This window comes from Oncorhynchus mykiss, chromosome 21 (assembly GCF_013265735.2).
Source record: "Oncorhynchus mykiss isolate Arlee chromosome 21, USDA_OmykA_1.1, whole genome shotgun sequence".
NCBI lineage: Eukaryota > Metazoa > Chordata > Actinopteri > Salmoniformes > Salmonidae > Oncorhynchus > Oncorhynchus mykiss.
Genome location: NC_048585.1, coordinates 11,048,821 through 11,075,196, shown reverse-complemented (window position 1 = coordinate 11,075,196; position 26,376 = coordinate 11,048,821). Strand labels below are relative to the sequence as shown.

The following is a 26,376-nucleotide window of genomic DNA, read 5'->3' as shown; positions in this document are numbered from 1 at the left end:
CTTACAGTGAAATACTTAATTACAGGCTCTAACCAATAGTGCAAAAAAGGTATTAGGTGAACAATAGGTAAGTAAAGAATTAAAAACAACAGTAAAAAGACACTGAAAAATAACAGTAGAGGGGCTCTATACAGTAGAGGGGCTCTATACAGTAGAGGGGCTCTATACAGTAGAGGGGCTCTATACAGTAGAGGGGCTCTATACAGGCACCGGTTAATCGGGCTGATTGAGGTAGTATGTACATGTAGATATGGTTAAAGTGTCTATGCGTATATGATATGATGAACAGAGAGTAGCAGCAGTGTACAGAGGGGTTGGGTATATATTTGCAGAAATGACACACATGCAAAAACGCATGTGTGTCGGGGGATATGCATGTGGGTGTGTGTGTGGGTGATATGTGTGTTTGTGCATGCTTGAGTGAGACGGTGTATGTGAAAGGAAGTAGGAATGTGTGTGCCAGAATGCCGATGTAGGTCTAAGCATGTGTACAATGCATTCGGAAAGCACTGAGGCCCCTCGACTTTTTCCACATTTTGTAACGTTACAGCCTTATTCTAAAATGGATTCAATAGTTTTATCCTTCCTTATCAATCTACACACAATACACCCTAATGGCAAAGCAAAAACACATTTTTATACATTTTTGCTAATTTATTAAAATAAAATAAAAAATATGTTTACATAACTATTTTCAGGTCTCTCCATAAATGTTAGATCGGGTTTAAGTCCGGGTTCTGGCTGGTTAGATCGGGTTTAAGTCCGGGTTCTGGCTGGTTAGATCGGGTTTAAGTCCGGGTTCTGGCTGGTTAGATCGGGTTTAAGTCCGGGTTCTGGCTGGTTAGATCGGGTTTAAGTCCGGGTTCTGGCTGGTTAGATCGGGTTTAAGTCCGGGTTCTGGCTGGTTAGATCGGGTTTAAGTCCGGGTTCTGGCTGGTTAGATCGGGTTTAAGTCCGGGTTCTGGCTGGTTAGATCGGGTTTAAGTCCGGGTTCTGGCTGGTTAGATCGGGTTTAAGTCTGGGTTCTGGCTGGTTAGATCGGGTTTAAGTCTGGGTTCTGGCTGGTTAGATCGGGTTTAAGTCCGGGTTCTGGCTCGGCCACTCAAGGACATTCACAGTCTTTGTGTGCTTAGGGTCGTTGTCCTGTTGGATGGTAAAACCTTCGCCCCTGTCTGAGGTCCTGAGCGCTCTGGATCAGGTCATCGTCAAGGATCTCTCTGTACTTTGCTCTGTTCATCTTTCTCTCAATCCTGACAAGTCCCCCAGTCCCTGCCGCTGAAAAACATCCCCACAGCATGATTCACTGTAGGGATTGTGCCAGGTTTCCTCCAGACGTGGCATTCAGGCCAAAGAGTTGAATCTTGGTTTCATCAGACCACAATCTTGTTTCTCATGGTCTGAGAGTCCTTTAGGTGCCTTTCGGCAAACTCCAAGTGGGTTGTCATGTGCCTTTTACTGAGGAGTGGTTTCTGTCTGGCCCCTCTACCATAAAGGCCTGATTGGTGGAGTGTTTCAGAGATGGTTGTCCTTCTGGAAAGTTCTCCCATCCCCACAGAGGAACTCTGGAGCTCTGTCAGAGTGACCATTGGGTTCTTGGTCACCTCTCGGACCAAGGCCCTTCTCCTGCCAATTGCTCAGTTTGGCCATGCAGCCAGCTCTAGGAAGAGTCTTGGTGGTTCCAAACTTCTACCATTTAAGAATGATGGAGGCCACTGTGTTCTTGGCAACCTTCAATGCTGCAGACATTTTTTGGTTCTCTTCCCCAGATTTGTGTCTAGACACAATATTGTCTCGGAGTTCAACAGTCAAGTCCTTCCACTTCATGACTTGGTTTTTGCTCTGACATGTAATGTCAACTGTGGGACCTTATAGACAGGTGTGTTCCTTTCCAAATCAAGGCCAATCAATTGAAATTGATTGTAGAAACATCTCAAGGATGATCAATGGAAACAGGATGCACCTCAAGTCAGTTTCCAGTCTCATAGCAAAGGGTCAGAATACTTTAAAAGTATTTCTGTTTTATTTATTTTTTTAAGACATTTGCAAACATTTCTAAAAACCTGTTTTCACTTTGTCATAAAAAATAAATAAAACAAATGATTTCACCTTTTATTTAACCAGGTACTTAAGTTGAGAGCAAGTTCTCATTTACAGTTGCGACCTGGCCAAGATTAAGCAAAGCAGTTCGACACACAACAACACAGAGTTACACATGGAGTAAAACAAACATACAGTCAATAATACAGTAGAAAAATAAGTCTATATAGAATGTGAGCAAATGAGGTGAGATAAGGGAGGTAAAGGCAATAACTAGGCCATGGTGGTGAAGTAAATACAATATAGCAAGTAAAACACTGGAATGGTAGATTTGCAATGGAAGAATGTGCAAAGTAGAGAGAAATAATGGTGTGCAAAGGAGCTAAATAAATAAACAAATACAGTAGGGGGAGGGGTAGTTGTTTGGGATAAATTATAGATGGGCTATGTACAGGTGCAGTAATCTGTGAGCTGCTCTGACAGCTGGTGCTTAAAGCTAGTGAGGGAGAAGTGTTTCCAGTTTCAGAGATTTTTGTAGTTCGTTCTAGTCATTGACAGCAGAGAACTGGAAGGAGAGGCGGCCAAAGGAAGAATTGTTTTTTGGGGTGACCAGAGAGATATACCTGCTGGAGCGCGTGCTACATGGGGGCTGCTATGGTGACCAGCGAGCTGAGATAAGGCGGGGCTTTACCTAGCAGAGACTTGTAGATGACCTGGAGCCAGTGGGTTTGGCGACAAGTATGAAGCGAGGGCCAGCCAACGAGAGCGTACAGGTCACAGTGGTGGGTAGTATATGGGGCTTTGGTGACAAAACGGATTGCACTGTGATAGACTGCATCCAATTTATTGAGTAGAGGGTTGGAGGCTATTTTGTAAATGACATCGCCGAAGTCGAGGATTGGTAGGATGGTCAGTTTTACAAGGGTATGTTTGGCAGCATGAGTGAAGGATGCTTTGTTGTGAAATAGTATGACTGGTGTGATCAACTGGTATTTCCATCACTGAATGACCTAAAAGGCCTTATTTCGCTATGGGATGTTGTTTCTTCTCCCAGACAATTGGCCGGTGCAAATTAAATGTATTAGCGTTTACATTTTTTGGGGGGTGCAAAATCCGTCTGTTACTGGCTAACGAAAATCTTGGTGCTATAGTATGTTGTGAGAGGGCATGTGACGAGGTGCTGAGAATCTAGTCACTTTGCTGTGGAGCTGACCAGACAGGAAGTGGTGTTCCGGAGGGCAGAATATCACGTCACACCAGAAAACGCCCTCTACTACAGTACATCCACAGGTGTTTCCTGTGGCCTGGCTGGCACTGAGCGCTGTGAACGACCCTTCACTAACACACAGATTGAGGTTCACACACACACACACACACTCACACACACATCCTTCCTGTGCCCACGGCTACTCTGCCAAGTGGTATACAGTAGGTCTACAGACCTGTCTTTGTGACTGTAGACCTCAGTGGAAAATCTCAGTAACCCACAGGCAACACACACACACACACACACACACGCAGGCTGAGGTGTGGTCCCCTACTGATTTGCTGATGTAAGGAGAGACCCTGACTCAGGACAGTAACTACTGAGACTACTAGAATAGTTATCTAACGGAGGTCAACTTGGCTATAATGTCAAATCAGAACAAAGTTTCTCTTTTTTTTTTCTCTGCCGAGTATGTTCTGTTTTCTTCCTGGTCCCGGGGCTGCTGGGAGCTGTGCTGGAGAGGAGGAGGATGGATAATTAAGCAGAGCACTGCACTTCCTCCTCTGCCCCGTGCGTGTTGATGGGGACCTATGGGGACGTCAGTAATTGGTCTTCTCGCTCTACCCTGTTTCCGCCTCCCAGGTTTTTAGGGCGATTAGGGAAACAAGATTTTAGCTAGTGATGAACAGTCTTTTTTTACTGCTGTGGTGTGTGGGCTTAGGCCAACGCACTTACACAGTCACTCAAACACGTTCTGCTGTAGCTCAGTGATTTTCCATTGAAGCAGATGTGTGGAGAGAGAAATGTTCCAAGCTCTGGGTTGGTTATACTCCAGTAGTACAATGTGTGTGAGTTCTGAGAGTCTCCAGTCATCACTTCACACACGGCATGTTCTCACTGTGGCCTGCTGGGCACAGCAACACCTGACCCAGGCCCAACACTGTGGCCTGCTGGGCACAGCAACACCTGACCCAGGCCCAACACTGTGGCCTGCTGGGCACAGCAACACCTGACCCAGGCCTAACACTGTGGCCTGCCGGGCACAGCAACACCTGACCCAGGCCCAACACTGTGGCCTGCCAGGCACAGCAACACCTGACCCAGGCATGACACTGTGGCCTGCTGGGCACAGCAACACCTCACCCAGGCCCAACACTGTGGCCTGCCAGGCACAGCAACACTTGACCCAGGCATGACACTGTGGCCTGCTGGGCACAGCAACACCTCACCCAGGCATGACACTGTGGCCTGCCAGGCACAGCAACACCTCACCCAGGCATGACACTGTGGCCTGCCAGGCACAGCAACACCTCACCCAGGCCTAATGACAGATGTGGAGTGTCCCACATTGTAGAATGACACACTTTCTTGCTCTTTCTCTCTCACACACACACACACACACAGACACACACACACACAGACTCACTCAGACCTCACGTTTCAGGCTCCATTAGTGTGTAGACTATATGTTCTCTCCCACTAGCCTGCTGATGCTAATCTGCTGACTGTGTTCTCTCCCAGTAGCTAGCACTAGGCTAGCCTGCTGATGCTAATCTGCTGACTGTTCTCTCCCAGTAGCTAGCACTAGGCTAGCCTGCTGATGCTAATCTGCTGACTGTGTTCTCTCCCAGTAGCTAGCACTAGGCTAGCCTGCTGATGCTAATCTGCTGACTGTGTTCTCTCCCAGTAGCTAGCACTAGGCTAGCCTGCTGATGCTAATCTGCTGACTGTGTTCTCTCCCAGTAGCTAGCACTAGGCTAGCCTGCTGATGCTAATCTGCTGACTGTGTTCTCTCCCAGTAGCTAGCACTAGGCTAGCCTGCTGATGCTAACCTGCTGACTAATGTACGGTAATGTCTCTGTTAGATGTTCTGACTGGGGTAATGTTAATAATAATAATCATCATCGTTATGTTTGTCCTAATGCTGCTGTTATGTTTCTGTTAGATGGTACAGCTGATGAAGGTTAGCGTAGCGTCCTGCTGGCCTCATCTGACTCTGCTGAATAGAAGCCTGCGCTAGAATGGTCTGTCTCAAACAACTGGGGAATGTCTGGGGAAGCCTTATCCTGGAATCGATATGCTCTAGCCAAGTCCTCTGACTATCAAAAACTGTCTGTGACAACAATAGTCTCAACAACAATAGTCACCCGGAGACTTGGCCAAGTAAGCTAGGAAGTGGATGTGACGCTGCCTGAAATAGGTTGACACGGAATGTGAAGGCAAGGGGCAACATTCTCCCATCTCCATGCAGACATGGGTCCTATCAAAATAGGAAACTGGGTTTTATTGACATGAAGATAACAAACGATGGTGGAAAGGTACAACACTCCATATAGGTCTGAACACTCTCCGTTTCTGTCTGGATGAAGATCAAACACAGTGGTGTTTCAGTCAACCATAACCCCATCGGACAAGTCTCCCCTCTGGACCCTGACTCACCCCAGAGAGAGAGAGCCCAGGGAGGGACTGCAGGGGGGAGACGGGGAGGGAGGTCCGCATCACTTCCCCCTCTGCTTCTTGTATAGCGGTGACTTCACCAGCAGGGCTCAATTAGCCCAAATGTGGCTCTGCTAAATATAGTACGTTGGCTCTGCCTGGAAGTACAACCCCTCTAATAATGATGCTAAAGTTGATTACACTTCTAATAAGTGGAGAGAGAGAACAAGTTGACAATAGAGGCAGATGTGCAAGCCGTCAAACACACTCCCCCCATATACCTTAGTATAGAGACCGATGGTGGGGCCTTGAACATCTGAGTTACGGAAAATCTGGACGGTAACACGGAATCCAGACATTAAAACGGAATTCAACAATGTATTGAACTTAGTAGATAATGCTAGGATATGTTATCATGTAGTCTGATATTGGACTAGGACTTGTTATCATGTAGTCTGATATAGGACTAGGTCGTGTAGTCAGATATAGGGCTAGGACGTGTGGTCTGATATAGGACTAGGACATGTTATCATGTAGTCTGATATTGGACTAGGATGTGTAGTCAAATATATGGCTAGGATGTGTAGTCAGATATAGGGCTAGGATGTGTAGTCAGATATAGGGCTAGGATGTGTAGTCAGATATAGGGCTAGGACGTGTAGTCAGATATAGGGCTAGGACGTGTCGTCAGCTATAGGGCTAGGACGTGTAGTCTGATATAGGACTAGGACGTGTAGTCTGATATAGGACTAGGATGTGTTATCGTGTAGTCAGATATAGGGCTAGGACGTGTCGTCTGATATAGGGCTAGGACGTGTTATCGTGTAGTCAGATATAGGGCTAGGACGTGTAGTCAGATACTGGGCTTTTGGTCCATTAAAATAACATCAAATTGATCAGAAATACAGTGTAGACATTGTTAATATTGTAAATTACTATTGTAGATGGAAACGGCAGATGTTTTAAAACATTTATGGAATATCTACAGGCCCATTATCAGCAACCATCACTCCTGTGTTCCAATGGCACGTTGTTTTAACTAATCCAAGTTTATCATTTTCCCAAGAAAATGAAGCTCTCGTATAACTCTGTGTACTACTCCCTTCACAGAACAGCACAAACTGGCTCTAGCCAGAATAGAAAGAGGAGTGGGAGGCCCCGGTCCACAACTGAGCAAGAGGATAAATACAGTAGAGTGTCTAGTTTGAGAAAGAGATGCCTCACAAGTCCTCAACTGGCAGCTTTATTAAATAGTACCCGCAAAACACCAGCCTCAACAGTGAAGAGGCGACTTCGGGATGCTGGCCTTCTAGGCAGAGTTGCAAAGAAAAAGCCATATCTCAGACTGGCCAATAAAAAGAAAATATTAAGATGGGTAAAATAACACAGATACTGCACAGAGGATCTCTGCCTAGAAGGCCAGCATCCCGGAGTCGCCTCTTCACTGTTGATGTTGAAGCTGCCACTTGAGGACTTGTGAGGCGTCTGTTTCTCAAACTAGACACTCTACTGTATTTATCCTCTTGCTCAGTTGTGCACCGGGGCCTCCCACTCCTCTTTCTATTCTGGCTAGAGCCAGTTTGTGCTGTTCTGTGAATGGAGTAGTACACAGCATTGTATGAGATCTTCAGTTCCTTGGCAATTTCTAACATGGAATAACCTTCATTTCTCAGAACAAGAATAGACTGACGAGTTTCATAAAGTTCTTTGTTTCTGCCCATCTTGAGTCTGTAATCGAACCCACAAATGCTGAGGCTCCAGATACTCAACTAGTCTAAATTAGGCCAGTTTTATTGCTTCTTTAAATCAGCACAGCAGTTTTCAGCTCTGCTGACATAATTGCAAAAGGGGTTTCTAATGATCAATTAGCCTTTTTAAAATGATAAACTTGGATTAGTTAACACAACGTGCCGTTGGAACACAGGAGTGATGGTTGCTGATAATGGACCTCTGTACGCCTATGTAGATATTCCATTAAAAATCTGCCGTTTCCAGCTACAATAGTCATTTACAACATGAACAATGTCTACACTGTATTTCTGATCAATTTTATGTTATTTTAATGGACAAAATAGTGTTTTTCTTTTAAAAACAAGGGAATTTCAGAGTGATCCCAAACTTTTGAACGGTAGTGTATGACTGGGACATGTTATCGTGTAGTCAGATACGGGACTGGGACATGTCGTCGTGTAGTCAGATACAGGACCGGGACATGTCGTCGTGTAGTCAGATACGGGACCGGGACATGTTATCGTGTAGTCAGATACAGGACCGGGACATGTTGTCGTGTAGTCAGATACGGGACCGGGACATGTCGTCGTGTAGTCAGATACGGGACCGGGACATGTCGTCGTGTAGTCAGATACGGGACCGGGACATGTCGTCGTGTAGTCAGATACGGGACCGGGACATGTCGTCGTGTAGTCAGATACGGGACCGGGACATGTTATCATGTAGTCAGATACAGGACTGGGACATGTTATCATATGGGTACAGCCAGGGTTGTGACGGTCTGTTTATATGGGAGGACAGATTGAGAGGCGGTAGTTCGGATTAAGCTGCCTGACCGAGTCCATCTGTCTGACTGTCTGTGTGGGTGTCCTCTCCTCCATCATACTACTTCCTACTGCTGTATCCCCAGAGCAGGGTGTTAGTCCTTACTGAGACTCCCCTGGAACACAACAGAGAGGTGTTAGTCCTGACTGAGACTCCCCTGGAACACAACAGAGAGGTGTTAGTCCTGACTGAGACTCCCCTGGAACACAACAGAGAGGTGTTAGTCCTTACTGAGACTCCCCAGGAACACAACAGAGAGGTGTTAGTCCTGACTGAGATTCCCCTGGAACACAACAGAGAGGTGTTAGTAGTTACTGAGACTCCCCTGGAACACAACAGAGAGGTGTTAGTCCTGACTGAGACTCCCCTGGAACACAACAGAGAGGTGTTAGTCCTGACTGAGACTCCCCTGGAACACAACAGAGAGGTGTTAGTCCTGACTGAGACTCCCCTGGAACACAACAGAGAGGTGTTAGTAGTTACTGAGACTCCCCTGGAACACAACAGAGAGGTGTTAGTCCTGACTGAGACTCCCCAGGAACACAACAGAGAGGTGTTAGTCCTGACTGAGACTCCCCTGGAACACAACAGAGAGGTGTTAGTAGTTACTGAGACTCCCCTGGAACACAACAGAGAGGTGTTAGTAGTTACTGAGACTCCCCTGGAACACAACAGAGAGAGCAGGGTAACCTTCTTTCCTCCTGACTAGATAAGTAACCACATACGTGTGTGTGTGTGTTAGGGTTGACCTTGTGGCAAAGTGCCCACTGCTTCTGGGCTTAGCCCTTCTCCCCCAGTGTATTGTGGGTCAGTGATGGGGAAGGGCAGACTGCACTTGGAGTTAGTTTCATCTCATCTCTCTGTCGTTGGGCTCCCGAATGGTGCAGCTGCACTGTATCTCAGTGCTAAAGGTGTCACTACAGACCCTGGTTCGATTCTAGGCTGTATCACAACCGGCCGTGATTGGGAGTAGGGCGGCGCACAATTAGCCCAACGTCGTCCGGGTTAGGGTTTGGCCGGGGTAGGCCATCATTGTAAATAGAAATGTGTTCTTGACTGACTTACCTAGTTAAATAAATAAAGAATTAATAAATAAATAAAAATACAATAAATTGTCTCTCTCTGAAAGCTGGAAGCAAAGAGACATTCCACATTATGTCCTCCGACATGTTTTTGTGTTGACACATGTACTTCTGCCCCATATAGACCTGGACTGTTGTACGTTTGTGGTGGTTGTTTAAATCCCTGCTGTTGTCTGACTGTCTGTCAGCCTGAGGACTTCAGTCTGGGTTGTGGTACGATCAGTCTCTGGAATAGTAGCTAGTCACGTGAGATATTGATGTTTTGCTGAAGTAGAGACGGACCTATTTTTCTCTCTGTGTGTTTCTGAGTGTGTGCCTGCCTCTGTGTGTGTTTATGTGCCCACTTGCACCAAGGTGACCCAGGATGTGTGCCAATCCCCCCCCCCCCCCCCCCCGCGCGCACACAGCCATCCTGGCTACCCGCCCAAATTCTGTAGTTTCCATGGAAACATATAGCCCCTGCTGCCAACCACCTCTGCCTTCCTACCGGAACAGAGACATCGCCTCGACCAATCAAAAAACTGAGCCAAACAGCACATGTACAAAAATAACCAATCAGACCACAGAGCTGAGCCAAAGCAGCCTGTGCTACCTACAAAGCCACATGGCTGTGAATAATTCAGGAGAAGGAAAACACAAGTAGTTACTGATTTACACACACAGGCACGCACACACATAGGCACACACACACATAGGCACACACACACATAGGCACACACACACAGGCACACACACAGACACAGACACAGACACACACAGCGATATTGGTATGTGGTTACTTATTTAGTCAGAAGGAAAGTAGGTTACCCTGCTCTCGTTCTGTCTGAGGTGGGTATTTAGGGAGGGAGGCATGAGAATGAGAAGGGGAGCTAGGGGGAAGAGAGACTTAGGTGAAGAAATGAGAGAAGCTGGTAAGGGGGAGAGAGATGCAGCGAAGGGGGAGAGAGATATGGGGGGGGAAGGGGGAGAGAGATGGGGGGGGGGGGAAGGGGGAGAGAGATGGGGGGGGGGGGGGAAGGGGGAGAGAGATGGGGGGGGGGGAAGGGGGAGAGAGATGGGGGGGGGAAGGGGGAGAGAGATATGGGGGGGGGAAGGGGGAGAGAGATATGGGGGGGGGGAAGGGGGAGAGAGATATGGGGGGGGGGAAGGGGGAGAGAGATATGGGGGGGAGGGGGGAGAGAGATGCGTGGAGGGGGGAGAGAGATGCGTGGAGGGGGGAGAGAGATGCGTGGAAGGGGGAGAGAGATGCGTGGAAGGGGGAGAGAGATGCGTGGAAGGGGGAGAGAGATGGGGGGGGAGAGATGGGGGGGGGGGAGAGATGCAGGGAAGAGATGCAGCCCTGCTCACCACAGTCTAGATTGAAGTTTCTTTCCACTTGATCATGCCTATATTCTCATATGGTTTATGTGTTGGGGGGTGCCAGGGACCTCACGATATGATATTAGCACAATACTTAGATGCCAGTACCATCTGTAATGTGATTCTCATGATTCTGAATGTAGTGCGATTAGATTCTGAGATGTTAATGTTGGAAACATATTGTTCACAGTCTGCTGTAGAGACACGAGGGAAGGAGAAAATGAGTTTTCATTACTGATGGAAATACATAGGCTGAGAACATGTTGGCTCGTAAAGATGGAGAACAAACTGTATGATGTAAATTACTACAGCCGACTAGCGCTAGCTTATGCCACGCTACCTACAGTAGCAAAAAATATATATTTTTTTAATTACACATTGATTCAAATATAGATATAGTGTAGATATAGTGTAGATATATAGATATAGTGTATAGTGTATAATATTGATTTAGTGTAGATATAATATAGATTTAGTGTAGATATAATATAGATTTAGTGTAGATATAATATAGATTTAGTGTAGGTATAATATAGATTTAGTGTAGATATAATATAGATTTAGTGTAGATATAATATAGATTTAGTGTAGGTATAATATAGATTTAGTGTAGATATAATATAGATTTAGTGTAGATATAATATAGATTTAGTGTAGATATAATATAGATTTAGTGTAGGTATAATATAGATTTAGTGTAGATATAATATTGATTTAGTGTAGATATAATATAGATTTAGTGTAGGTATAATATAGATTTAGTGTAGATATAATATAGATTTAGTGTAGGTATAATATAGATTTAGTGTAGATATAATATAGATTTAGTGTAGATTTAATCTAGATATAGTGTAGATATCGTGTAGATAGAATATAGATATCGTGTAGATAGAATATAGATATCGTGTAGATTTAGTGTAGATATAATATAGACAGTGTATATATAATGTAGATGTAATATAGATATAGTGTAGACATATAGATGTAGATTTAGTGTAGATATAATGTAGATTTAGTGTAGATATAGTGTAGCTATAGTGTAGATAGAATATAGATATCGTGTAGATTTAGTGTAGATATAATATAGACAGTGTATATATAATGTAGATGTAATATAGATATAGTGTAGCTATAGTGTAGATATAATATAGATATCGTGTAGGTGTAGTGTAGATGTAATATAGACAGTGTATATATAATGTAGATGTAATATAGATATAGTGTAGCCGGGGCCCAGCCACGGAGAGAGACGGGGCCCAGCCACGGAGAGAGACGAGGCCCAGCCACGGAGAGAGACGGGGCCCAGCACAATCTCGCATTCAGCTCAGCTCTGAGGATGGTGGTCTGTCTCTCCAGTCTACCCTCAGGGGGAGGGTCTTTGATTTTGGCAGACACAGCCTTAGGGCGTCGCCCCATCTCGCCTCGCTCTGATCCGGAGCGGAGAGGGGGATTTGGAACTGTGAAGGCGGAGGGATGAAATTAGATGGCGAGAGGAGGTGGGTCAGAGGGGAGGGAGTTGAGGGTGGGGGGGTAGAGAGGAGCGTTGAGGTGGGAATCGCGGAGGGGAGAGGAGGTGGGAATCGAGGAGGTGGGAATCGCGGAGAGGAGAGGAGGTGGGAATCGCAGAGGGGATTTGAGTTTATGAAGACAGGATGGGGAGGAGGGCAAATCCGTTGGCGTCTTGCATTGCTGCTCAGATGTGTGATCGGTTGAGTCTGCTCAGGGGGGTGAGGGGGGGTGAGTCTGCTCAGGGGGGTGAGAGGGGACGAGGTGGGGGTGAGTGCTCAGGGGGGTGAGAGGGGGCGATGGGGGGTAAGAGGGGGCGATGGGGGGTGAGTTTGCTCAGAGGGGTGAGAGGGGCAAGGGAGGGTGAGTCTGCTCAGGGGGGTGAGGGGGGGTGAGTCTGCTCAGGGGGGTGAGAGGGGGCGAGGGAGGGTGAGTCTGCTCAGGGGGGTGAGAGGGGGCTCATGGGGATGAGTCTGCTCAGGGGGGTGAGAGGGGGCTCGGGGATGAGTCTGCTCAGGGGGATGAGTCTGCTCAGTGGGGCTCGGGGATGAGTCTGCTCAGGGGGGTGAGGGGGGGTGAGTCTGCTCAGGGGGGTGAGAGGGGGCTCATGGGGATGAGTGCTCAGGGGGGTGAGAGGGGGCTCAGGGGGATGAGTCTGCTCAGGGGGATGAGAGGGGGCTCGGGGATGAGTCTGCTCAGGGGGGTGAGAGGGGACGAGGGGTAGTGTGTGTCACTGGTCTCCCTCATTGTTGCTCGGTGGCAGAAGTATTAAAGTGGTAGTGCAGCTCACAGGAAGCTGGCCCTCACGCGCTCTCTCTCACAACAACACTGCCACTTCCTGTTGCACAGGGCTGAGAGGCAGGTTCAGAAAGAAAGAGGGAAGAGAGAACGAGTGAGAAAGAGAGAAAGTATTGTGGGGGAGCATTACATATTTCCCTGTCTGTCTTTTTTCCTTCTTCTGACCTCGTCATTCTGTCTCTCTGCTCTTACTAGTGTCGTCTGTCAGCCGTAGCCCAGAAAGTTCTCCAGGAGCCAGACTGAGACCATGTTAGTGGAAATTGATCGACAGATAACGTAATCAATTTACTGAGTTAGTTAGTTAGTTAAAAGCTCTGACGTTTGTCCCCTCCTTTCTCTCCTCCTCGCTCCTTCTATTCTCTCTGTCTCTCGTTTGTTTGTTCTTCTTCTCTAGTTCCACTCTCGTTTCCTTTTGTACTGCGTCCTCCAATGGGCTTCTCCATAGTGTGTACTTGCGTCCTGTTCATGTGTGCACAACGTTTACGTAACCACGGAAGAGAGAGCAATAAAAAATGGTGGTCTGGCGTGGGAGCAGCAAAACGGTCTTATGACTCCACCGACAATGTTCAGATTTGTTAAAAATCTGTTTGATTTGGAACCCAATAAGAGCCTCCGTTTTATTTGACAGGAAAAGACTTAGTTTATGAAGACGTGATTCTATAAACTGTCTGACTCGGGGGGTTTTATGCAACACAATATGATTGGATAGATTTTTCATTTTCTGTGACCAAAATAATTCCACTTTTTACAAGTCATGCAGCTATATGCCCCAGTAGGGGGGGATTTGGCCTAAAGCTGGGCATCGTGGGCCTCGGCAGCACAACACACATGCAGATGTATGCCCCAGTAGGGGGGATATTTGGCCTAAAGCTGGGCATCGTGGGCCCAGGCAGCACAACACACATGCAGATGTATGTCCCCAGTAGGGGGGGGGTATTTGGCCTAAAGCTGGGCATCGTGGGCCTCGGCAGCACAACACACATGCAGATGTATGTCCCCAGTAGGGGAGGGGGTATTTGGCCTAAAGCTGGGCATCGTGGGCCCAGGCAGCACAACACACATGCAGATGTAATGTCCCAGTAGGGGAGGGGGTATTTGGCCTAAAGCTGGGCATCGTGGGCCCAGGCAGCACAACACACATGCAGATGTAATGTCCCAGTAGGGGGGGGGGGGGGGGGGGGGGGGTGGTATTTGGCCTAAAGCTGGGTATCGTGGGCCCAGGCAGCACAACACACATGCAGATGTAATGTCCCAGTAGGGGGGGGGGGGTATTTGGCCTAAAGCTGGGTATCGTGGGCCCAGGCAGCACAACACGCATGCAGATGTAATGTCTCAGTAGGGGGGGGTATTTGGCCTAAAGCCGGGCATCGTGGGCCTCGGCAGCACAACACACATGCAGATGTAATGTCTAAAGCGTTTCTCTAACGGCCCTGCATTACATGACTGCAGCAATGAGAGCTGATGTGCAAAGAGTCATTAAATTGGAGCTGAACTGAGCCACTCCAATACATGTCAGGATTCTGTGTTGGATCTGTAGGCCTTAAGACTATGACCCAAATGGCACTCTGTCCCTTATATAGTGCACTACTGTTAAACACAACCTGGTCAATAGTAGTGCACTACTGTTAATCAACCTGGTCAATAGTAGTGCACTACTGTTAATCAACCTGGTCAATAGTAGTGCACTACTGTTAAACACAACCTGGTCAATAGTAGTGCACTACTGTTAATCAACCTGGTCAATAGTAGTGCACTACTGTTAATCAACCTGGTCAATAGTAGTGCACTACTGTTAATCAACCTGGTCAATAGTAGTGCACTACTGTTAATCAACCTGGTCAATAGTAGTGCACTACTGTTAATCAACCTGGTCAATAGTAGTGCACTACTGTTAATCAACCTGGTCAATAGTAGTGCACTACTGTTAATCAACCTGGTCAATAGTAGTGCACTACTGTTAATCAACCTGGTCAATAGTAGTGCACTGTAAAGGGAATAATGATGTTATTGAGGATGCAGACTATATGTGGTTAGACAGGGTGATGGTAAGGTACCTGGAGTCTCCAGCCCAGTGGAGAGCACCCTTGGAAGGCTGTGAAGACCGCTTCCACAGAGCTCCATGACAACTCATCAGAGGGTAACTCCCTGGTCCCACACTGCTGCTGTACAACTCTACCTCACCCCTGTCTTACCCTGGGCTTATGGACTGGACTACCGCCTGGCCCACACACACACACACACACCGTTTCTAGCACACTGTGTTTTCTCATGCGTAGTGCAATGTGGCGTGGGTGGATGTGTGTGAGAGTGTGTGCATGCATGAAAATGTATACATAAATGTGTGTGTGTGGAAGAGTACATACCTTGTGTGTTGTGATGTTGGCTGTCTCAGCCCCAGGCTCCTCTGCAGAACAGAATCAGTGTAGTGTTCTGATGAAAATGTAATCCACTTGAGACCAGAATAGATATAATGGTATTACTGTATGCCTGAGAGAGCAGAGCACTGCATGGTTCTCCTCTTCAGCAAGAAGACCTGAGATAAACACATACTGTAGTCTTCAAGTACAGAGACATAGCAACACCTGGTAAAAACATTATCCTCTCTCTCCCTGTCCCTCTCGCTCACTTTCTTTCTCTCTCTTTTTCTCTCTTTCTCACTAGCTCTCTCTCTCTCTCACTTTCTTTCTTTCTCTCTTCCTCCCTAGCTTTCTCTCTTCCTCCCTAGCTTTCTCTCTCACTTTCTTTCTCACTTTCTTTCGCTTTCTCTCTCTCTCTCTCTCTCTCTCTCTCTCTCTCTCTCTCTCTCTCTCTCTCTCTCTCTCTCTCTCTCTCTCTCTCGCTCTCTCGCTCTCGCTCTCTCTCTCTCTCTCTCTCTCTCTAGCTCTCTCTCTCTCTCTCTAGCTCTCTCTCTCTCTCTAGCTCTCTCTCTCTCTCTAGCTCTCTCTAGCTCTCCCTAGCTCTCTCTCTCTCTAGCTCTCTCTCTCCCTAGCTCTCTCTCTCCCTAGCTCTCTCTCTCCCTAGCTCTCTCAATTCAATTCAAGGGCTTTATTGGCATGGGAAACATGTGTTAACATTGCCAAAGCAAGTGATGTAGATAATATATAAAGTGAAATAAACAATAAAAATTAACAGTAAACATCACACATACAGAAGTTTCAAAACAATAAAGACATTACAAATGTCATATTATATATACACAGTGTTTAACAATGTACAAATGGTAAAGGACACAAGATAAAATAAATAAGCATAAATATGGGTTGCATTTACAATGGTGTTTGTTCTTCACTGGTTGCCCTTTTCTTGTGGCAACAGGTCACAAATCTTGCTGCTGTGATGGCACACTGGTATTTCACTTTCTCGCTCTCTCGCTCCCTCTCGCTCCCTCTCGCTCTTTCTCGCCCTCTCTCTTTCTCTCCTTCTCACTTTCTCTCTCTTTCTCTCTCTCTTTCTCTCTCTCGCTCTTTCTCTAGCTCTCTGACCTCACCTTTTTAATGCTTTCAGGCCTATTCCTTCAGTTGTCATAACCATGTATCAGTATTCTGTCAGCCAGGCCACGTGGTTAGGTGAGGTTCACCACAGCCAGCAGGTCTGTCAGTGTCAGAGAGGCTGGTGGGGTAAAAGAGCTAGCTGTCACAGGTCTTCTGTAATCACCATGTGTCTCTGCGTCTCTCTCTGCGTCTCTCTCTGCGTCTCTCTCTGCGTCTCAGAGAGTACAGAGATTTGTATAGTTTCTAATCTTGGTAAAGGCACCATGGCTTTAGTTTTTGTAGTTTTCATCAATTTACATCTTAATAGAACCTATTTATGCTCATGTTGATTGAATATTAGGGATCAACACACTATCCCCATGTGTTTCAATGCAACCCGGACTTAATGGGAGCAGACTGGACTTAATGGGAGCAGACTGGACTTAATGGGAGCAGACTGGACTTAATGGGAGCAGACTGAACTTAATGGGAGCAGACTGGACTTAATGGGAGCAGACTGGACTTAATGGGAGCAGACTGGACTTAATGGGAGCAGACTGGACTTAATGGGAGCAGACTGGACTTAATGGGAGCAGACTGGACTTAATGGGAGCAGACTGGACTTAATGGGAGCAGACTGGACTTAATGGGAGCAGACTGAACTTAATGGGAGCAGACTGGACTTAATGGGAGCACGCTCCAACGCCCAGGCCCCCACCGCTCCAACGCCCAGGCCCCCACCGCTCCAACGCCCAGGCCCCCACCGCTCCAACGCCCAGGCCCCCACCGCTCCAACGCCCAGGCCCCCACCGCTCCAACGCCCAGGCCTACTACAACACCAGAAGACCATGACAGTAGTCACAGTAGCTGTTGAGTTTGTAGGCCACGGTTAGGGTAGCGTGTTTTTTTATGAAGAGGGGAAAAAGAGAGAGAGGATGAAGTTTCCCACTAGGTCTCGAAACCCGGCTACAGTGAAGTAGCATCCTCTCTGTTCCCAACATCCTCTCTGTTCCCAGGTCGCTACCTCAAGTGCGGCCTCAGCAGCAGTGCATGTCATGGAAAACTGGTCGCTAATTATTAGAAAATTAACTTCAATGTCTTTTTATTAACGTCACTAGTGATTACATCTTGTGAAGCTTCCATCAACACTCTTATACATATTTCCTAATTAGGGCGTGTAGCGTCTGTACGAGTGTGTAGCGTCTGTACGAGTGTGTAGCGTCTGTACGAGTGTGTAGCGTCTGTACGAGTGTGTAGCGTCTGTACGAGTGTGTAGCGTCTGTACGAGTGTGTAGCGTCTGTACGAGTGTGTAGCGTCTGTACGAGTGTGTAGCGTCTGTACGAGTGTGTAGCGTCTGTACGAGTGTGTAGCGTCTGTACGAGTGTGTAGCGTCTGTACGGGTGTGTAGCGTCTGTACGGGTGTGTAGCGTCTGTACGAGTGTGTAGCGTCTGTACGGGTGTGTAGCGTCTGTACGGGTGTGTAGCGTCTGTGTACGGGCGTGTCGCGTCTGTGTACGGGCGTGTCGCGTCTGTGTACGGGCGTGTCGCGTCTGTGTACGGGCGTGTCGCGTCTGTGTACGGGCGTGTCGCGTCTGTGTACGGGCGTGTCGCGTCTGTGTACGGGCGTGTCGCGTCTGTGTACGGGCGTGTCGCGTCTGTGTACGGGCGTGTCGCGTCTGTGTACGGGCGTGTCGCGTCTGTGTACGGGCGTGTCGCGTCTGTGTACGGGCGTGTCGCGTCTGTGTACGGGCGTGTCGCGTCTGTGTACGGGCGTGTCGCGTCTGTGTACGGGCGTGTCGCGTCTGTGTACGGGCGTGTCGCGTCTGTGTACGGGCGTGTCGCGTCTGTGTACGGGCGTGTAGCGTCTGTGTACGGGCGTGTAGCGTCTGTGTACGGGCGTGTAGCGTCTGTGTACGAGCGTGTAGCGTCTGTGTACGAGCGTGTAGCGTCTGTGTACGAGCGTGTAGCGTCTGTGTACGAGCGTGTAGCGTCTGTGTACGAGCGTGTAGCGTTGACCGAATATGATTTTTCAACGCCGATACCGATTAATCGGACGTTTTTTACATTTTAAAAAAAATTATAAAAAATTATTATTTGTAATAATGACAATTACAACAATACTCAATTATATTTTAACTTAATATAATACATCAATAAAAATCAATTTAGCCTCAAATAAATAATGAAACATGTTCAATTTGGTTTAAATAATGCAAAAACAAAGTGTTGGAGAAGAAAGTAAAAGTGCAATATGTGCCATGTAAAAAAGCTAACGTTTCAGTTCCTTGCTCAGAACATGAGAACATATGAAAGCTGGTGGTTCCTTTTAACATGAGACTTCAATATTCCAAGGTAAGAGGTTTTAGGTTGTACTTAATATAGTATTTATAGGACTATTTCTCTCGATACCATTTGTATTTCATATACCTTTGACTATTGGATGTTCTTATAGGTACTTTAGTATTGCCAGTGTAACAGTATAGCTTCTGTCCCTCTCCTCGCCCCTACCTGGGCTTGAACCAGGAACACATCGACACAACAGCCACCCTCGAAGCATCGTTACCCATGCAGAGCAAGGGGAACAATTACTCCAAGTCTCAGAGCGAGTGAGGTTTGAAACGCTATTAGTGTGCACCCTACTAACTAGCTAGCCATTTCACATCGATTACACCAGCCTAATCTCGGGAGTTGATAGGCTTGAAGCGGACCAACAGTCTATTTTCACAAATGCGCACCGCATTCGCGTAACAGGCAGTCTCCTCGTGGAGTGCAATGAGAGGCAGGTGGTTAGAGCGTTGGACTAGTTAACCGTAAGGTTGCAAGATCGAATCCCCGAGCTGACAAGGTAAAAATCTGTCGTTCTGCCCCTGAACAGGGCAGTTAACCCACTGTTCCTAGGCTGTCATTGAAAATAAGAATGTGTTCTTAACTGACTTGCCTAGTTAAATAAAGTTGTAAAATAAAAATTGAAAATAATCTGCCAACTCGTTGTCCAAAAATACCTATTTCCGATTGTTAGGAAAACTTGAAATCGATTAATCGGTCGACCTCTAGTGTCTATGTACGAGTGTGTCGTTTATATCCCTTCAGCTAATGTGCTGAAGCAGTGTCTCATTACTCCTCTGTCCCTGAGGACTCGGTGGCCTGCTAGAGTGGAGCTGAACGACACACTGTCACTGTAATTAATGTTGTGGGAGAGGGCCTCAGAGCGGAGCTGGGGAGAGGGCCTCAGAGCGGAGCTGGGGAGAGGGCCTCAGAGCGGAGCTGGGGAGAGGGCCTCAGAGCGGAGCTGGAAGTGAGCTGGGGAGAGGGCCTCGGAGCGGAGCTGGAAACGAGCTGGGGAGAGGGCAGAGTTGAATTAAGGGCCTCAGCTTGGAGATCAAGGGTGCTGTTGTGAGAGTTTGGTTGTTCCCAATGAAGCCAGAGAGAGAGTTGTGTGAGAAGTTCCATAGGAAGTACTGATGGGCGAGGAACCATCGTGGAGCTGCACGAGGGGGACTAGGGCATTCCTAAACTGTTAGCTACTGTATAGCGTGTAGGTGGGCTGGTCTCTGCAGGGCTGTTAGAGGGGCTGGAGAAGGGGGTGTGTGAAATGTGTGGAGCGTAGTCAAATAGGATCTCTTCATGATCCCTAACCTTGTGCGTGGGCAACGGTACACTCTCTGGGAACCATTCCTGTCACACTGAAACATGACTGGCTTGTACCACGTCCCTCTAATGTAGGGCAAATGTTTCTCTTCACCATCAATCATTCATCCTATCCTACACTAAAGCCCCTCTATACGGATGTGTTCCTAATGGCTCCCTATTCCCTTTATAGGTAGTGCACTATAAAGGGTTTCCTATTCCCTCCCTAGGGCTCTGGTCAAAGGTGGTACACTATAAATGGTTCCCTATTCCCTTCATAGGACTCTGGTCAAAAGTAGTGCACTATAAAGGAAATAGGGTGTTGTTGGGTATTCCTTCTCTACAACATGTCTTTCTTTAGGAGACAGAAAAACACAGAATGAATAACATTTTCTCTCTTGTTGTTTTTTCTCCCTGCAGAGATTACGAAGATTATCGACCAAATACAGGACAGAGAAGATCTACCCCACCAACGTCGGGGAGCAGGAAGGGAATGTGAAGAAGAACCGCTATAAAGACATACTGCCCTGTATGTAATGCTGTGTGTAGTGTGCTGTGTGTAGTGTACTGTGTGTAGTGTGCTGTGTGCTGTGTGTGTAGTGTACTGTGTGTGTGTAGTGTGCTGTGTGTGTGTAGTGTGCTGTGTGTGTGTAGTGTGCTGTGTGTGTGTAGTGTGCTGTGTGTGTAGTGTACTGTGCTGTGTGTGTAGTGTGCTGTGTGTGTCCTCTCTAATGGTTCTTACAGTCAGGGGGATAGATGGATATTACTGGACAGGATCACATTAATGCTACAGGCCAGAGGAGCTCTGAGTGGACTGGACAAATAAACTCTGACCACAGCCTCTCACAACACACACATCCTCTTGGCCCTTCTTCCCCACAACATAGCATCCAAGCCCCCCCCCCCCCTCTTCTCTACCTGAACAACATGGAGGACACTAACCTCTTCTCTACCTGAACAACATGGAGGACACTAACCTCTTCTCTACCTGAACAACATGGAGGACACTAACCTCTTCTCTACCTGAACAACATGGAGGACACTAACCTCTTCTCTACCTGAACAACATGGAGGACACTAACCTCTTCTCTACCTGAACAACATGGAGGACATCTTACAGGACACTAACCTCTTCTCTACCTGAACAACATGGAGGACATCTTACAGGACACTAACCTCTTCTCTACCTGAACAACATGGAGGACACTAACCTCTTCTCTACCTGAACAACATGGAGGACACTAACCTCTTCTCTACCTGAACAACATGGAGGACACTAACCTCTTCTCTACCTGAACAACATGGAGGACACTAACCTCTTCTCTACCTGAACAACATGGAGGACACTAACCTCTTCTCTACCTGAACAACATGGAGGACACTAACCTCTTCTCTACCTGAACAACATGGAGGACACTAACCTCTTCTCTACCTGAACAACATGGAGGACACTAACCTCTTCTCTACCTGAACAACATGGAGGACACTAACCTCATCTCTACCTGAACATGGCATCACGAGGACATCTTACAGGACACTAACCTCTGTCATCTGAAGCCCCTCTGCCTCTTAATTCAGAACATCATGACTACAATCGATGGACGGATGGATGGAGGCTACGGATGGATGGATGGAGGCTACGGCTGGATGGAGTCTACGGATGGGGGCTACGGATGGATGGATGGATGGGGGCTACGGATGGATGGAGACTGGAGGCTACGGAGGGACGGATAGATGAATGAGACTACAGATGGATGGATGGATGAGACTACAGATGGATGGATGGAGGCTACAGATGGATGGATGGAGGCTACGGATGGATGGAGGCTACGGATGGATGGAGTCTACGGATGGGGGCTACGGGTGGATGGATGGGGGCTACGGATGGATGGATGGGGGCTACGGATGGATGGATGGGGGCTTCGGATGGATGGATGGATGGGGGCTACGGATGGATGGAGACTGGAGGCTACGGAGGGACGGATAGATGAATGAGACTACAGATGGATGGACGAGACTACAGATGGATGGATGGAGGCTACGGATGGATGGATGAGACTACAGATGGATGGATGGATGGAGGCTACAGATGGATCAGTCAAATATAGTGTTTATATAATCTTGTTGTTCAGTGCTGAAAACATTTGCCATGATTTATTTGTTATATTTACCAGCCACATCCTTTGTCTTTATTCCCTCTAATCTGTTGCTCTTTTTCTCCTGCTCCTTTCCTCTCCTTTCCTCTCCTTTCCTCTCTCCCTCCCCCTCCCCCTTCCCCTCTCCCTCCCCCTTCCCCTCTCCTTTCCTCTCTCCCTCCCCCTTCCCCTCTCCCTTCCCCTCTCCCTTCCTCTCTCTCTCTATTCAATTTAAGGGGCTTTATTGGCATGGGAAACTCTCTCTCTCGTGCTCTTTTCCTCTCCTATCACTCTCTTCCTCTGTCTCTCTCTAACTTGTATCCTCATCTCTCCCACAGTTGACCACACAAGGGTAAAGCTGACTTTAAAAACAACCAATCAGGATGCAGATTACATCAATGCCAGCTTCATCAAGGTACAGTTGACTTCCTTCACACCTCAGACCTGTGACTGCATGATGTGACCTCACCCCTCTGCCCCCCAATGGCTTACACAGCTTGTTGCCTCGTGTGTGTGTGGGGGGGGGGGGGGTGAGAGCGGATGTGCAGAGATGAGCTTTCAGGTCCACAAACATATCACCAGTACGTCTTCAGTTTCACCCTGAATGTCTGTCCAGTCAGAGGTCAACACTTTAAATAGAGCAGAAGGAACGCTGAGGGATGGAGAATTGTAACACCTGGTCCACAAAATGTTGTTTTGTTTAGTAACTAGAGGCGACAGGGCCTTCCAGGTGATGGTCATGTGGAGTGTAGCATAGCAACCTGCACACTGTGTGGAAGCTAATGACACTCAGCTGTGTCACACAAGGTGATTAATTACATCCTTAAAAACTCAGAGACCTTTTCAGGCTGCCCTGAATAAAGATGTCTGAGTGTTTTCCTCCTCCCTCTTCCACTTCCTCCTCTCTCCTCTCCTCCACTTCCTCCTCTTCCTCCTCTCGCCTCCTCCCTCCTCCACTTCCTCTCTTCCCTCTCCTCCCTCCTCCCCTCCCTCTCTTCCACTTCCTCTCTCCTCCTCTCCCTCTCCTCCACTTCCTCCTCTCTCCTCCACTTCCTCTTCCTCCTCCTCTTCCTCCTCTTCCTCCCCCTCCACTTCCTCTAAACTAACTGTGTGTTAGTTCATCCAGCCCTCTAATATTAGTTGTGTTACCAGGGAATGGATGGTCCAGAGGCCTACATCGCTACCCAGGGTCCTCTAACCAACACTGTCATCGACTTCTGGAGAATGAACTGGGAGTACAGTGTAGCCGTGAGTCTCTCACTCACTCACTCACTCACTCACACACACACTGAGACACACACACACACACACACTGAGACACACACACACACACACACACACTGAGACACACACACACACACACTGTTTTTGCCACTTCTCTCTGAGACTTTAATTCCTATGAAGCGCTGTTTGTTAATGTGTTTATAACATGCTGTGTGTCAGGTTTATTACCATGTGATGGAACAGAACACACACGTTGGAATATCCATTTTTCTAGCAGGATGTGAATTAAAAACCTTTCCGTTTCCTATGTTCCAGGTCATCGTAATGGCATGTCGAGAATTCGAGATGGGAAGGGTAAGAGTTTGGTCCTGAAGACGTCAGTATGGTATTATACTGTAGTGATATGAAAGGAACCACTTTCACTGTTGATTTGACAGGAAGAGCCCTTCAGTGTCTGGAGTAAGATATTTATGTTGATAACACTGAAGTGTTTTCATATCTCCCTCTTTCATATGTTTGATAGAGAGTTTCGTATGTTCTTTTGTGGTGAATGTGGTTTCGGCGTTGAACCGGACCGAAAGTCTCTGAAAAGGTAACGTGTCTTTTTCCTCTTTTCTGTTAGAAAAAGTGTGAGCGGTACTTTCCCCAGTTTGGTGATGAGCCCGTGTCTTTTGGCCCCTTCAGAATCTCCTGTGTAAGTTCACACACACACACACACACACACACACACACACACACACACTACACACACACACACACACACACTTCACACACTACACACACACACACACTTCACACACTTCACACACTACACACACACACACACTTCACACACACTTCACACACACACACACACACACACTTCACACACACACACACTTCACACACACACACACACACACACACACACATTCTCTCACACACACACACACACACACACACACACATTCTCTCACACACACACACACACACACACACATTCTCTCACACACACACACACACACACACACACACACATTCTCTCACACACACACACACACTTCACACACACACACACATTCTCTCACACACACACACACACACACACACACACATTCTCTCACACACACACACACACTTCACACACACACACACATTCTCTCACACACACACACACACACACACACACACACACACACACACACACACACACACACATTCACACACACCCCTCCATTGTATTTACTGAGCTACAGGGAGCTCATCCTCCAGCTATGCAGAGCCTCATCTTAAAGGAGAGAGTTATTTTAAAGTGTCCTCTTTAGTCCCAGCGTTCTACAGTGATGTGCTTGTCCCCCAGAGACTCTGGGGTTAATGTGCTGTCCTGTATGTAAGGGCTGAGTGGGAACTACTGTGTTATTACATATGGAGTCTATAATAGAGCCAGTCACTGTGGAGCGTCATGCTCTGGGGTTAATGTGCTGTCCTGTATGTAAGGGCTGAGTCATGTATGTAAGGGCTGTGTATATACAGTGCCTTGCGAAAGTATTCGGCCCCCTTGAACTTTGCGACCTTTTGCCACATTTCAGGCTTCAAACATAAAGATATAAAACTGTATTTTTTTGTGAAGAATCAACAACAAGTGGGACACAATCATGAAGTGGAACGACATTTATTGGATATTTCAAACTTTTTTAACAAATCAAAAACTGAAAAATTGGGCGTGCAAAATTATTCAGCCCCTTTACTTTCAGTGCAGCAAACTCTCTCCAGAAGTTCAGTGAGGATCTCTGAATGATCCAATGCTGACCTAAATGACTAATGATGATAAATACAATCCACCTGTGTGTAATCAAGTCTCCGTATAAATGCACCTGCACTGTGATAGTCTCAGAGGTCCGTTAAAAGCGCAGAGAGCATCATGAGGAACAAGGAACACACCAGGCAGGTCTGAGATACTGTTGTGAAGAAGTTTAAAGCCGGATTTGGATACAAAAAGATTTCCCAAGCTTTAAACATCCCAAGGAGCACTGTGCAAGCGATAATATTTAAATGGAAGGAGTATCAGACCACTGGAAATCTACCAAGACCTGGCCGTCCCTCTAAACTTTCAGCTCATACAAGGAGAAGACTGATCAGAGATGCAGCCAAGAGGCCCATGATCCCTCTGGATGAACTGCAGACATCTACAGCTGAGGTGGGAGACTCTGTCCATAGGACAACAATCAGTCGTATATTGCACAAATCTGGCCTTTATGGAAGTGGCAAGAAGAAAGCCATTTCTTAAAGATATCCATAAAAAGTGTTGTTTAAAGTTTGCCACAAGCCACCTGGGAGACACACCAAACATGTGGAAGAAGGTGCTCTGGTCAGATGAAACCTAAATTGAACTTTTTGGCAACAATGCAAAACGTTATGTTTGGCGTAAAAGCAACACAGCTGAACACACCATCCCCACTGTCAAACATGGTGGTGGCAGCATCATGGTTTGGGCCTGCTTTTCTTCAGCAGGGACAGGGAAGATGGTTAAAATTGATGGGAAGATGGATGGAGCCAAATACAGGACCATTCTGGAAGAAAACCTGATGGAGTCTGCAAAAGACCTGAGACTGGGACGGAGATTTGTCTTCCAACAAGACAATGATCCAAAACATAAAGCAAAGTCTACAATGGAATGGTTCAAAAATAAACATATCCAGGTGTTAGAATGGCCAAGTCAAAGTCCAGACCTGAATCCAATCGAGAGTCTGTGGAAAGAACTGAAAACTGCTGTTCACAAATGCTCTCCATCCAACCTCACTGAGCTCGAGCTGTTTTGCAAGGAGGAATGGGAAAAAAATTCAGTCTCTCGATGTGCAAAACTGATAGAGACATACCCCAAGTGACTTACAGCTGTAATCGCAGCAAAAGGTGGCGCTACAAAGTATTAACTTAAGGGGGCTGAAAATTTTGCACGCCC

The 26,376-nt window shown here is 47.1% G+C and overlaps 1 protein-coding gene across 4 annotated transcripts in view; it reads left to right on the top strand.

Annotated features, from left to right (window-relative positions):
- The window catches only part of LOC110518048, a 182,617-nt gene that overhangs the window by 11,273 nt on the left and 144,968 nt on the right, over positions 1-26,376 (top strand). For all 4 annotated transcript variants that reach the window (XM_036956855.1, XM_036956857.1, XM_036956856.1 and 1 more), the window contains exons 2-6: positions 20,500-20,608; positions 22,553-22,629; positions 23,367-23,462; positions 23,754-23,792; positions 24,061-24,132. In XM_036956855.1, coding sequence (XP_036812750.1) covers positions 20,500-20,608; positions 22,553-22,629; positions 23,367-23,462; positions 23,754-23,792; positions 24,061-24,132 — 393 coding nt within the window. The remainder of the gene's footprint in view (positions 1-20,499; positions 20,609-22,552; positions 22,630-23,366; positions 23,463-23,753; positions 23,793-24,060; positions 24,133-26,376) is intronic.